This window comes from Thunnus albacares, chromosome 4, assembly GCF_914725855.1.
Source record: "Thunnus albacares chromosome 4, fThuAlb1.1, whole genome shotgun sequence".
NCBI lineage: Eukaryota > Metazoa > Chordata > Actinopteri > Scombriformes > Scombridae > Thunnus > Thunnus albacares.
Genome location: NC_058109.1, coordinates 6,706,466 through 6,721,784, shown reverse-complemented (window position 1 = coordinate 6,721,784; position 15,319 = coordinate 6,706,466). Strand labels below are relative to the sequence as shown.

The 15,319-nt window shown below is 39.5% G+C and overlaps 1 protein-coding gene and 1 long non-coding RNA gene across 4 annotated transcripts in view; one reads left to right on the top strand and one right to left on the bottom strand.

Moving 5' to 3' along the window:
• Window positions 1-15,319, top strand: part of raly (RALY heterogeneous nuclear ribonucleoprotein) — a 145,204-nt gene that overhangs the window by 119,582 nt on the left and 10,303 nt on the right. For 2 of the 3 annotated variants that reach the window (XM_044349523.1, XM_044349521.1), the window contains 4 exons: window positions 897-1,016; window positions 4,463-4,656; window positions 5,657-5,704; window positions 8,069-8,499. In XM_044349523.1, the coding sequence (XP_044205458.1) occupies window positions 897-1,016; window positions 4,463-4,656; window positions 5,657-5,701 (359 nt within the window). In that variant the 3' untranslated portion in view covers window positions 5,702-5,704; window positions 8,069-8,499. Of the gene's footprint in view, window positions 1-896; window positions 1,017-4,462; window positions 4,657-5,656; window positions 5,705-8,068; window positions 8,500-15,319 lie in introns of those variants that run through there. The other variant, XM_044349522.1, reaches the window with a different exon arrangement.
• LOC122981033 lies at window positions 9,229-13,956 on the bottom strand. Its single transcript, XR_006403148.1, has 4 exons — window positions 10,953-13,956; window positions 10,735-10,789; window positions 10,516-10,627; window positions 9,229-10,356 (listed from the first exon to the last, which is right to left on the bottom strand). It is a non-coding gene; the product is annotated as an uncharacterized LOC122981033 (long non-coding RNA).

Genomic DNA, 15,319 nt, shown 5'->3' with positions numbered 1-15,319 from the left:
TCCACTGCCTACGTAAACTAAAGTCCTTTAGAGTAGATCAGAGAATACTGACAGCATCTTCCATTCCCTTTTTATCCCTTTATTTTTCCATTTATTTGCTTGTTTTCATCCTTCATAAGGACAAGAACTGAGTGCTGAGGTTTCCCTCAGCTCTATAATTTGGAAAAACACAAAGATCTTTAGTTCAACCGATATACTCAACAAGTCCTCATCACATAAATCAGATTATCAACAACCCCAAAAAGGAAGTTTGTTTTTTATCCCAGAAGACCTATGAACAGCCACAGAACAAGAAGCAATAGAGTAGAAAACTTTACCAAACTCCAAACTATTTTGGGAAAATCTGTTTCTCAGTGGTTAGCATCGAAAGTCCTGGATTCACACCTGATCCAGGTGACTGAGACATTTCTATGAGAGGGAGTTTGCATGTTCTCCCAAAGAGTGCAAACTCCCTGCATGCAGACACGAGAGGAACATGCAGACAAGTGGAGTTTGCATGCCCATCTTGTGTGTGCATGTATGTCCTCTGGCTGCTCCAAAAGGCATGCAGGTATTTGGAGTCCCAGTGGTTAAAAATTTAAAACCTGCTTCAAATCAGAGCAAAACGCAATGCAGCATCATCCAGCAACACATTGCATTGGACAGTCAAGCGCCTTTTTAGTTGTGAATGTTGCCTTTCGATGGACTGGTGACCGCTCCAGGATGAAGCACACCTCTCCAGCCCCATGTGACACTGAGTAGGATCATTTATGGACTGCAACATTTTTAATTCATCAGATAATGGCAGCTCAACAAGATTCTGAAAATGTAAATGTCTGGATTGCTCTCAGCAGACTTCTTAATCAGAACATGGACACTAACATCTCTCTCTCTCTCTGTCTATGTCTGTCTACCAGCAGTGAAAGGTACAGAGCTCCAGGCGATCAAGTCAGAGCTGACTCAGATTAAAGCCAACATCGAAGCTTTGCTGGGCAGACTGGAGCAGATCACAGAAGACACACACTTTACCGCCACAGGTGAAACACACACACACACACACACACACACACACACACACACACACAAATCATCATCATATAATCATAATGGGTGTAATGAGAGCATGGTGGAGCCCATATAAACAATGTACTCTGATGCTCATTGCCGACAGTGCAGTTCAACATGATCACAGTCAGAAATATGAGGGACTCCCATTCACCTACAAATACAACCAATACAGCTGTTACTCTTTCCCTAACCCACATTTTTGCAGCACACACTGTTATCCAACTGTGATGCATGCTAAAAGTACTCAAAGGATAGCTTAGAGCTCATTTTGCGGTAATATCACACAAAGATACATAATCCAGGAGGTTATAAAACAGTTGCCTTGTGGTCAAAAATCAGGTATGAGGTTCAACGTGGAAAGCTATTTTTTTTGTAAGGTCATTGTCATTATGGAAGTTTTTTTTAGCCTTAAACCAAGCTATATTATGCTTGTATTGGTATATTATGCACATAAATGAAGCACGACACAGGATACAGTCTCTTGCTCAGCAGCCTGGTTCATCTACAGCCCAACTGAACCTTCAAGTGTTGAATCACTATGTGATATAAGACTGATAAAGCCACAGTAGCCATGAAAAAGCATTTTCAGACATTATATTTCATTATGATGCAGGTCTGAACTACTAATTGAAATATATAGTCATTCAAGTTCTTATGAAATAAGGGTAATATACAGTAAAACAAAATATAGCCCTGTTTTAACCAAAACATCTTGACATCTTTTGACTTAAAAATGACCAAAACATATCTGGTGGTGAGGATGATACGTGCAATACAGAATCGTTACAGCTAATTGCTGGATTGGGAGGAGAAGACATTTTTTGGAAGCTACAGCACTTTGGATGAATCCCAGCAGTTTTGAGAGGCACTCTGTTGTTGTTGCATGCAAGCAATTGAACTCATATCTTGGCAGGTGCTGTGAGTTACATTCAGTTGAAATATGAACCTATAACTGAAACTACAGCTCATCTATTAAAGCATTTCATGGTTTTGGGGAGACTGAACCCAACAATGATATTGTTGAGGTTACTATTGTTGAGTGGATGATGATCATGATGACTTACAGTAACCACAGTAATCACCAACTAATGGATTATTTAAAAGAACATCTGGACCAGCTGTTATTTCATTGCTCAAAAAAGAAATTTATATAACAAAAACAACTAAACAATAAAAAAGAACAGTAACATTATAGCCAAGAGTGGCTACGGATAAACCAACTGAAGAACGGATGCTTTATGTGTTACAACCACATACCGAAGTAAAACTGAAAATTGAAATCACACAAAAAGGTCAAATTCTGCTGGAGAAGCATGCAGTTGGGGGCAATCATCACTCTGACATCTGCCCATGTTGTTTAGTGGCTCTAATGTTAAGTACAATTATGGTGAAAACAGAGGATAACAGCACGCAGAAGGGCCCAGAGGGAGGCCAAGAAATATTTCTCCCATCTGCTGTCAGGCTGCTGTTCAGACCGCTGCGATGAACAGAAGGCTTCAGATCTCTGAGAGGGGTGTGTCAACCTGCGGGTTGCATCTCTGAAGAGCAGGTTACCATGTAGCATCATAGGCATGTTTTGTTATCTGTATTTTGTGTATGAATTTTAAATACAAAACCGCAGATACTGTAAGAGCCAGTGGATGGAAACAGAGTCCAAGATTAAAAGAAAGCAGAAGCAGCCTGTACAGTGTTGAATTGTGACCGAGTGGCTCTGAAAGCATGTGGTGCTGGACAGCGTTCAACGCTGAACTTGTATCTGCACCAAGAGCCTGTGATGCAGCTTAGGGAACACAACCAAGTATGAAAAAAAGTGTGTGTGTGTGTTTGTGTAGCCTAGTTCCAGACCTCTGAATCGCTGCCCACATCTGAAACTTTATCAAGCAATTCAGAGGTCTCTGAATAGACGGCACACAGATTTTATTCTTTCTGGGACATGTTGGAGGCTTATTATTATTATTTATTGGTGGAGATATAAAATTTGTAGTAAATACATGAATAAACAAATCAGTGAAAGTCAATACCAACTATATACTGTACACACACACATACACACACACACATATATATATATATATATATATATATATATAGATAGATAGATAGATAGATAGATAGATATATGTACTACAGGCACTTCTGTTGATTAAGCAGCACTACTCACTAACAATAAAAACATTTTAAAAATATATGTTTTAAAGGGGACATATCATGCTTTCGGAAGTCTATGTTGAATATGGTAAAAGTTCCCAAACTTCAGGTGAACATATGAAAAAAGGCATCTTGTAAGACAAAAGCCAGGGCTTCAGCTTGTTCTGAATGCTTTGTTTGTAATGTTACCTCTACTTCCTCCTTGTGATGACATCAGATCGTTCGTCTATGCCCACAAACGACTGTCCGTTGGTAGCCTTTGTTGCTAAGCTTGTTCCATGGGTTGTTCATGTTGTCCACTCGCATATTTCTGATGAGATTCAGGTTCAAGCATGTACAGATGTATTTGAGAAGTTCTCATTTTGAGTAAAGAATGACAAAATGAAGTCTAGCAAGATGCAGCTTCCTGAAGATGAGAATGAGAATAGTTGGGCTCCTCGGGAGGGGGCCCTCAAAGAGACAGGAACTAAAACGGTCTGTTTCAGACAGAGGCTGAACTGAGAAGCTGCAAAGGGCCAGTATAAGATAAATAAGGAGTTTTTTGAACTGTAAATCATGCAAAGATATTCCAATAGAGCCCCAGAGTATAAATAAAGGCCTGTAAATGTGAATGATATTTCACCTTTAAAAAAAACATATGATAGGACTGGTAGATAGCGTGGACTGAAATTGCAAACAGAAAACAGGCAGATGCAGACATTTAACTTTAACTTCACTAACCTCAAAAATAGGCAGAATAACAGAGAAACTGCACAACTCACATCTCAACAGACAAACAACACAAATAGGAAATGCATATAAAGGAAATGTATATAAATGTTACATCTGTAGTGACAGCTGCTGGGCATTGGGGTCCTTCCTCTGGTTGGTAGCTGGTTAACATCACAAACAGCTCTACCAGGAGTGAGTTTGAGTTACTATAGCCTGTCACAGGTGGTGGTCTACCCCAGTTGTTCTAAATGTGAACTCACCCAGGTGATCCCGGTGCAAAGAAGGTTGCTATGAAAATTAGGTGTGCTATTGGACCGGATCAACTGGGAGAAACAGCAGTCGGATAAAGGGAGTCAAAGAGGATTTTGGATGTTAAATGTCTGGTAATTCTTGGTGGGCCTCATTCAGCCCAAATTAGCACCACCTATGCTTATTGGAGAATTGAACGAGCTGTTTTCATGGCCACCAGTTTGACACATCTATGTCAATTTACACATCTCATTTTGTTTTAATGTTTAGGTTTTTTGTGTCTCTGTTTGTGTGTGTGTTCGTGCAGAGCTGAGGAAGTCAGACGACTGTAAGAGCGAGAAGGCGTGGCAGGACGGGGAGGAGTCGAGCTCGGACCTGGAGGACGAGGAGGAGCAGAGACAGAACAGTGAGGCTGAAGAGGAAGACGAAGAGGAGGAAGAAGAGGAGGAGGAGGAGGAGGAGGAGGGAGAACACACACAGGACGACACCGACGACCACATGGTGTGTATTTACACGTGTGTATGTGTGGCTGTGAGGGAAAGTGAGAGAAATAAAGTGTTTAATGAAGCAAAATTGTGACTTGCAAGGACGTCTGTCAGCTTCCTGCTTTATGAGGACGTTTGGATGTAAAAACAGATTTTCAGAACGGACGTCAACAACCTGATGCCTCATAGTCATCCTGTTCCCTTGCTGCCATGCTTGCAAGAGAATAAGGGGATGGATTGATTAATAATTTAATCATTTATTTATCAAGCAAAAATTCCAAACATGGTCTGATTTGTTGTTTTTCTTATTATAAATTTTTGTTTTTGGGTTTTGGACTGTTTGAAGACACCTCCACTGAAAGTAACTGTTGGCTGCAGCCCTTTAGAAGTTATTGTTAAGATCAGGGCTAAGCCTCAATTTTCCAGCATTTTCTAGTGGATGATGAGTTTATTTTCCTCTAAAAACCTGCAGAGGCTAAGTCCAACAGCAGCTGCATAGAGAGGAAAACTGTCCTTTATCCTCTGGCTTATTATTCTTAGTGGGTGGGAGTATATAACAGAGAGTACGCTGTTCAGACCAGGCCAAAAAGCATTCTTTTTTATTTTTTACATAATATAATGCTTTTTAAATTATAGTGCTCAAATGCTTATAAAACTTTCCCATCATAATACCTAATGCTCCAATGTGTTTGACACACTGTATTTTGCTTGTGGTATTTGGGGTGTTTTGATGAGCTCTAATTCTACAGTAGTTGACTACAGATGACAGATAAACTTGGTTTGACTCTTAGAGGTTTGCAGTAAATAGCATAAAGGGGGTTTCTTCATACAAATTTGTATGAACATATTCTGAATTGCAGCCTTCTCTTGTTGCCCTTATGTGAGCTAAAATTTTACAGAATCTGAATCTGAAGCCAATTTCACTGAATACTTGGATACTTACGGTACATATTTGTGAGTATATGTGTGTATATGTGTGTGTGCTCTGACTCTGGTCTGTTTTTCTGTTTGTCCAGGAGAACAGTCGCCTATCATCAGAGATGGACTCCATTCACCCATGAGAGGTGAGTATTCACAAAGAGAAATTCACAAATTCACAAATGATCACTCTTAAATTACAAAACCACAAGACAAGTATCTCTCTCTCTTACATATTATATACAAAGACAAGGTGAGTTCTCCACAGGTCTTCTTTCTGTCCCTACATTTAGGATATTTTGCTTCAGATACATTATAGTCATGTCCTTGACACATCTCAGTTTGGTTTTCCTCCTTCTCCGGCTGTCCAAAAAAGCAATAAAACGTGCAAACTCTTAGCAGCTGCCATTTTAAATGTCCTATTGCAGTGTGAAAGGAGACAGCTCTCTGAAACATGACGGCATAGTAAAGTTTATTGAGTTCAAAGTTTATTGTCTGATAAAGATAGCTCCTTATGACTGATCTGACAGATCTGTTTGAAAATTCCCAAGTAAAAGCTTTGGCCTGTTAGTAGATCTCTCAACCAAATGTAATGGGGACTCATGCAGGCAAAGCAGTGATATCCATATTCAAACAAATATCAAACAGGTTCGAAATTATTGGGGGCAGCCTGATTGCTCTTATTGCCAGATTTTTTTGTTCAGAACATTGAGCACAACTCTCTGTAGTGCTTTGAAGGGGCAAATCGGACATAAATCAGCCTTGACTTCAAGGATGAAAAAATGACCAAATCAGCCACATTTGCACACAATTTTTTTTTTTACTTTGCTAAAGCAGCCGAGACACAGATGATTCTGGTACAATTCCTTGCCAAACATCATAATTTATCAGGACATGTTGATGCAATTCCAACATGTCACACACTTCAAAACAGCCTGTGCAGTTTGTTAGGTTCCCTCTCATTTTTTTCTATTTTATTTACTGTTTCCACCACTTTTTTTTTCATCTTTTAGCCATAGTGAGTTATTTGTCTCTTTCAATTTGTTGTTTTTTTAAGTAAATATTCTAAAACAAATTAGTTTGTTTGTTAGTCTGCGCTGATTATCATTTAATGACAGTGAATGAGAATTTAATCTTAGTCCAAGTATGTAAAAACAGCCAGAATTCATCAGAAACAGGTGAAAAATGCAATCTTCAGCAAGAAAATTTAACCAACCAACTGGAACTGTTTTTACACACAGGAGGAAATTTGCTGAGAGCAAAAAAGTATGAAAATAACACATTACCATGCATACGGTTGCATGCACACACACTCACATGCAGCCAGATGTACACACAATCTCTTGCACGCCTTGGTAAATATACAGATATTGGCTGGCAAATCATCCACAGCTTTAAAGGTCCTATATGTAAGAATCGTGAAGCAATTTGCATGTATTATTGCTAATGAGGGAACGGGTTGTAACATCACTTAAAAAATGGGACCTTCACTGACTTTCTTAGTGATCCATAACAGCTTGTGGTCTGATTTCTATTTTAAGGACTTGGGCCAGTTTTTCCACGAAAATCCAAAAGATGTTACATTTTTGCACATTCCCAAGTGCCTTGCCTCTCTCCTGCTAACGTTAACAAACGACCAGCATCTACCATAACAAAAACAGCGCTATCTGACTAGAAACACCCTGCAGATATTAGCTCTCCAGCTGAGACAGCTAGTTGCCTCCGTCAACCGCTACACATTTCACAACAACACACCCCCGCAGTGATGCAAGTCACCCACTCCCAAGCACACACAGCTAAAACATTATTTCCCCAACAAAGGAGCAGAAAACAAGCTCCAGAACGACAGAAGAACATAGTGCAACACTTGAGGAAGACTATGTTTTAAGAAAGATGATTTCATATAGCTGTATTGTTGAGTTATCAAGGGCACTTTTATGTTTTTGTGTTGAAAAATGTTAAAGATGTCATTCAAAGAAAACCTTAACACAGCGACAGTTAGGAAAATACTTCCGGGCGATGGGTCCTCTGATCAGCCAATCACAAAGCTTCAAATTCTGGATTTCCCTGGGGCGCTCTAAAATCTATGTTTTTTATTGAAAGAACATCATCAAACAGTTACATAAAATAACACAAATAACAGCTCAGATAACTACACAATGATTTAAGTAGTTTCAGAGATTGCTGAGAAATATTGCTGTTGAGATTTTCTTTTTTAATGATTTGAGCAGCACAAATTAAATCTTACCTTATTGTGTAGGGACAGCAGCAGAAGACTCAGTAGAGAAAACAAAAGAAGTCTCAGCAGAAGAGATCTGAAATCCATTGTATACCATTTTTTATCTTTTTTGTGATTTGATTGAACAGAGTACCTGCACACTGTCTCCAGACACAAACTTGACCCGATGAAGATCCCTCTGGGATTGAAATGTTGTCCATTTAAAAAAATTTGTGGTTTGGAGCAGTACTGTCAATAATTTTAATTTATCCTTTTAATTTGTTGCTTCCAGGATCTCTTTCTTTTACAGGAGCTAAACTCCTCTGGCTCTCTTGTCATTTGAGCACTGGTTTGGAGGCACTGTGTAGGTGTTATTCTTTTCATCTTATATTAGCTGTTTCTTAATATCCTTGCACTTGCTTTTGATGCATGTATCTTACCCTCCGATTTGGGTAAAGAGACCCTTTTAATACAATTTAACAGGGTCTGGAATGTAATGTTCACAGGTCCTTGAAAAAGGAACTGTTGGGGAACTTTGTAAGAAACATGAAAACATGAATTGAAAGTATGTTTAAATTAAAGTTAAACTACATAAATAATAGAACCAAAAATATGTCCACCCTGTGTAGTGCATAATGATATCGATGGCATCAAATGTATTGTTGTTCTGCGGTGGATGTTCTGTCATTAAACATCTTAGAAATTCTTACATCTGGATCTAAATGCTGATAAAGTATCTGATTCCTGAAATTGGCAGGAAACTCATCGACTGAACAAACACTGACTCTTGTCTTTACATAATATCTGAAACACAAGAACAGATATATATTTTTATAATTGACCCTGCCAGCTCATGTTTGATAATGTAACAAAAGTTGAACACATATCTTGGTGAAAAGGATCCCCCAGGTTTTATGAACCATGCTGTTATTGGGATATCTGTACATATGATCATGTAAGTAAACAAAAAGACAAATTGCTTTGGCAAGAAATTAGAGTAAAACTGAAAAAGACAAAAAAAACCCCAACTTGGCTGCTGCTTGACTACACAGGATACCAAGTTCTTCCAGAAATGCGGTCACAAGTCAAGCTTGTGAACTTGATCACACCACTCATAATTAAAACAAATAAACCCTTTTCCTATTGCTCTTTGTAGTCTAATTATTTTCTTCTCTGTGGTTGAGGCCAGTCTTCCTGTGGTAATCACTCAGCAGTCCTGCTGCTTTTACTGAACAGGACATCATAGCTTTCATTAAAGGGGACCTATTATGCTTTTCCTTATTTTCAGTCATATATATATAATGTCACAATGTTGGATGTTCATATTAACATTGGCCAAAGTGTTAAATAATGAGATAAATGTATGTAGATGTATATTACATACATACATACAGAAGATAGCACACAGTATGGACATTTTACAGTGTTTTTTAATGAAAAGGCCAAGGCAGATTTCCAAAAAAGACATCTGGAGACTCCATATTTTTATTAACATGAAGTCTTTCAGATTAAAACAAGATCACCTGAGGTGTGATGTAGTGAGGCAATAAAGGGAGCAAGGGACATACTAGTTAATGAGGTTAAAGTTGGTTTGTTTCCATATCTTTTATTAAAGTTGGAAGTAGTTGTGAATTTATGGACAACAGGTGCATTTTTGTGTCTATGTGTATCATTATATATTATATAGTGTTCCAGCATCAGGGTATGGGGACAATACAGTCAGTTGCCACTATCTCTGAAAATTTCTGTGCATGTCCCTGCTCAGTCACAATTATATTTGGTTTCTTGTGGATACTGGACAGATTTTTAAACAACTTAGCAGATCTCCAATATCAGATTATTGGACTGAAATATCTATAAGAAGGAAGATGTCCAATATTTGCCAATATATTTTGTATCTTGTATATAAGACATTCGCTTATGGACAATATACTGTAAAAAAGCTGAGATAATTGACCAAAGTAAATATGCGCACAACCTTCTTATTGAAAAACTACTTACAATTTGCAGATAGAAACCTTCAATGAACAGTGGTCTAAAAGCTTTTAGGTAACTGAAGTTGTTTACCTGATGGGGAGAGCACTGAGTGTAGCCATGTGACATCATCAGCCTAACTGATGCAACTGAGCAATCTGAGCAACTGTTTCCTGACACCTTTACCTGTCCCTGGTGATGGTAAACGGCAACAATGCCTCTACTCCTAGGTTTCAAATATCAGGGGATTTCCTGGTTTCATCATTAGTGATTGAATCTGAAAAGTCTCTTTCACAAACATAATGCCTTGCTAATGCGGGGTAGCATTACTACTACATTGTAGTGGAACTGCAGGATCATACCTGTACTCTGCCAGTGGTAGTGCTTTCATCCCAAAGCCTTGCCTTTCCCACAGCCCTGGGGCTGAACTTCCTGAGTCTCAGTGGACTGCAAATGGATGTTGGACAGAATTTGTACTGGTTCAGGAGCAACAGCAGGAAAAAAGGACACTAATTACTTTACCAAATGGACTGGGAAGGGCCTGCTTTACTTTTACTTCCTTTTATGAGTGCTGCTCATCCTATCCTCTCCAGCCTGGATGCAGAGCTGTTGCACAAGGAAGTGGAGAGAGCTCAGTTGGATGGAGGAGAAAAGAGTCAGATCTGCAATCTGCTACATGTGTACTCTTTCTTACTGGGCTGAACAAATGTTCTGATGCATAAAATCTTGTCAATCAGGACATTCCAATAAAAAAAAAAATCCTACCGAGTCTCCCCAGTGAAACTCAAGGTGATGAAGGAGCTAGTGGTGGACATGCTGGCAGCTGACATCATCAAACCCTCATCTTTGGCTTGGGCATCTCCTGTGGTACTCATTCCTAAAAAAGATGGGAAGCCCAGGTTTTGTGTGAATTACATTAAACTTAACACAGTGACATACACCGATATTTACCCTTTGCCCCTATACAGGAAATTCTGGACTCACTTGCTGGCTCTGTTATTTTCTCCACCATCAACCTTAACTGTGGTTAGTGCAGTGCCTGATGGATGAGAACAACAGGGGAAAAAACAGTCTTCACCTGTCCCTTTGGACTCTACCAATTCAATGTCATGCCCTTTGGTCTCAAAAATGCACCAGCAACCTTTCAGAGGCTGATGGAAATGACCTTGGGAGAGCTGAGAGGCAACATTTGTTTTGTTTACCTGGATGATATCATCATCTACTCTCCATCTTGGGAACAGCACTTTAGTGACCTCCGGGTGGTTTTCCAAAAACTGAGAGATACAAGGCTGACCATCAACATGGAAAAGTGCAGGTTCTTCCAAACCTCCCTGAAGTTCCTGGGTGACTTTGTATCTGCCATAGGTATTCAGGTAGATCCAGACAAAACCAAGGCAGTAGAGGAATTCCCAGTGCCAACTAACTTTAAGGCAGTCCAGTGGTTCTTAAGCATGTCTGGTAGCATTGGCTGATACCACTGGTTTGTCCTAAACTTCCCCTCGGCTGGCAGAACCCCTGAATGCACTGAAGTGCAAGGGAGCCAGAGTCAAGTGGATATCTGAGTGCCAGTCTACTTTTGAAACCCTGAAAATGTGTCTGGTCTCCCCACTCATCCAAGGGCATTTAAGCTTTGACCTCCATTTTGTTGTTTATGTTACTGGCCTCAGACATGAGTTACCTGTGAACAGATGATGTGTCCTGTTTTATACAGGAAAAGCAGAGAAAGGAGATGTTAGATGCGTTTGTTCATCAGGCTGTTCTCTGTCTTTATTAAACAGAATTCATCTTTCTTCTCTCTTTTAAACTTAACTTTGAACTTTCTTGTTCACAATAATCTTCACATAACAAATTCCACAATTCATCCATTCACAATACACCAATGATGAATTGTCACCGGCTACTGCTACAATAGCAGCATACAACTTCTATACACCAATCCATTGTTACTTTTACCAGTAATAGTTAAGTTACCAAATATTGCTGTAAAATCTTAGTACACTAAAACTTACACTGTTTTACTGCTGCTGTAACACTGTTTTTAAGTTTGTTTTGTTTAGCCTTTTCTGTTTTACTGCAGACATGAACACCTCTACAAAATACAAACAATAATACATACACCATTAAATTGTACACTAAACCTTTGGCTAAACAGTTGTTATAAGGCAGATGTCAAGGAGATACAGTACTAGCAAATGAAAAAAACAATAGCAAGGCTGGCATTTTGTGTCACCATTTACTCATGGGAGCTAGTGAAACTCTGTTTTGCTCCATTTGAATTCAAAAAGTCTCTACACACAGTTTTCTACCGTTGCTTGGTCCAAACTACATCAGAGAGGCTTAAAAAGTCCTTACGGATAAGTTGTGATAAGTTTACACACATTACTAACCTGTTTTATACAGGAAAAACAGAGAAAAGAGATGTCCGTTGTGTTCATTCAGCAGGCTGTTCCCTGTCTGTGGAAGGAAGCCTTACGCAGTCTACAACTAGGGCTTGTTTTGGTAGTTACTCCCTCTTGTGGTGGAGCAGAAGGAGCACACTTTACTTTTAGATAAAGCTTAAATCCATAATGAAAACATGTTTAAATCTGGCCCTTTTTCACAGAAAAATACATAAAATAGCAATTCCAACCTAACAATTGTGACCATACATTTTTAAGTGTCACATTTTTAAGTGTCACATTTACACTGATGCCAGTGACATGGGCCTTGGAGCCGTGCTTGCCCAAAAAACCGGGCTTGGAACTGAAGAAGCTCTGGCATATGGCAGCATCAGGAGCCTAAACAAAGCAGAGCGCAACTATTCAGCCACTGAAAATGAGTATTTGGCTGTGGTGTGGGCCTTGGAAAGGTGGAGATATTACCTGGACAGAAGATTCTTCACTGTAGCCAAAGACCACTCAGTGCTGCAGTGGGTCTTTAAAATCCAGAGACCCAGTGCACATCCTAACGGTGGGCCGTCCGGCTACAGGAATTTACTTTCATGGCGGAATACAGGAAAGGAGTCAGTCAAAGGGGAGGGAGGAAAGGATCTGCTCATCTTGGATAACCAGATATGGGCAACACAGCAAGATGACCAAGACTGCCAGTACTTGTACCAGGCTGTAATGGACATGGGAGAAGTCACCTTAACGGACTCCACAAAAAACACGATTTTGGAGGCAGCTACAGTTGCCTTATAAAACCACCTATCCTAGGAAAGATAGATTTCCTAGGAGTTCCAAGGGAAATGTCTATTTTCTGATTACACCCATTGGTTGGAACTATATCCCCTATGAAAAGCAACAGCAGAGACTATATCAAGCATACTTACCCAAGAAATCCACAACACACAGGGAGTCCCCAACTACCTTCTGTCGGACCAGGGAAGCCAGTTCATCCCCTTTCATCTTCAAAGCCACCCGTGAAAAATGGAGCGTGAAACAAAAATGACCTCAGCCTACCACCCACAAACCAATATGACAAAGTGAATAAACCAAGCATTAAAAAAACAATGATTGCCTCTTTTGTAGGACACACACACACACACCCCTAGACAGATGAATGACTGAGCTCAAAAAGTAGTATGGTGCATACTTACGAGCCAACACACATAGGGAAGAGGTCAGACCATCCGAGAGTGTCTGTCGCCAGTCTGCCAACCCCTGGCAGTGCATCAGAAAAGTCTGCCGTTTGTTAGGCTACCCATCCTTGCAGTCTGGATCCGACTTCTCTTCACTCACTGCGCCATTAACCACCAACTATTCGTTCATCTCCCTGGCTGTTTATTCCTGGGGGCCTTGCACCTCGTCTGGACCATAGGACAGGAGGTGACTCTGGAATTCCCAGAGCAAATTTCAAAGGTGCAAATCTGACAAGAAGATTTCACTTTGTCTAAATTTTGGGAACACCAATTCTGCAGAGTAATTGTGGAATTTTGCACTGTCAATGTCTGTATAATACACTGTGGGGAACATTGAATTTTGCTATGTTGTGTTTCTTGTTTGCTAACGTATTTTGTGTGTGCTGGTAATTCAAGGGGCTGTATCAATTCTTTTGTGGGGTTTTGCTGGCTGTAAACTACAAATTCTATTTTGTCAGACTGAGACTCTGACTGACACCCCAGCTTAACTTCCAGCGACGGCTACAATGCACACACTCCCTCAGTCTCCCATTCCTTCTCTGAATTTCACTCTTTGTTCCTTATCTATGGTGAAAAATAAAATCCTAATACAGTCCAAATCCTCCTAGAGTAGATTGTCTGTTTTTGATTCAAGGTCTTTCCAGGAAGAGGCCAACAGCAGTTTGTAACAAAAGTGCACACTTCCTCACAAAGATTATGTGTTTGGATAAAATATAACGTCAAGGATACATTTCTCTGCCAAGAGAGGGCTTAATGATAATACCAAGGATTGGACACTGTAGTTACATGCGTCTGTAAAGTGACGTGTGAGCTGAACCCTCTGCTTATTTTTGTTACAGTCGGGTAAAGGTCAGGTTAAAGGACCATACCAATGTTTTTGCATGTTTTATTCAATTTACAAGACATAAGCTATTACAGCACTGCTCATACTCGATAACATAACTGAAAAGAATAAATTCACACACTGGAGATGCAGTTTTGAGCTGGCAAAGTGGCATTTTCTCAAGGCTCAGTCAGGTTTTTTTTTCTTCACCTGTTCAGCAGATTGGTAACTTATAATCAGGGAGAGTGTCACAGTCAACTGTGCATTTCAATATTTGTGTGAAGATTAACCTTGTTTTGAGCTCTCTGCTGCCTGTCTGCTCAAAGCAAGTCAAAGGTGCAACACACACCTGTTTTCTGATATTTTTGTCACTTCAGTTGATGGAGGCGCCCTCATAAAGACTTTCCAAACTGACTCAAAACTCTTTTATGCAAGTTAAGAATTTATTTAACATTAAAATCTGGGTGTCTAGACATTTTTGATCACAAATCAGTTCTGTGGCATTGATTTGTGTAGTTTGACCAGCACATCACAGCACAGATCTCCCATCGGACATACTCCTGTGGAGTTTAAAGGAGAGATTTGCTTTCTCCAAATTTCTTCCCTCAGTTAAGTTAAGACCAGAGGCATGGACTTGGATGGATACAGCAGGGCAGCATTCTTCTTATTATTTAGCAAAGTGATGAATTGCCCCTCTGCAATTCTTTTACGTCCCTTACTCACTGATGTTTTAGGAGCAAAAACATCTCTCCTACTTAAAGAGAAAGCCGTTGTTGGAAAAGTCCTTGGACTCCATCCACACAGTTATTATTACAGTATTTCTTCTGACAACAGTCCATTGTTTTCACTTCCTTTATTTACAGCCTATGATAGAGTCATCTTAGCTAGTTGTGCCATATTATTTATAGATATGCCATCAATTGACTTGTCAGTGGCATTGTACATGACAGTTTTTGCTTGTATGTCCATTTCAAATACAGCAAATATTTGTATTTGAATGATAGAGAATTGTCAGTGATGCAGAGATGGAGACCAAAGTGTTCAATATTAAATTAAAAAGACATTATAAAATAAATAATGATATGAGTAAATGCAGAAGAAATATACAAAATAACCATGACATTTTT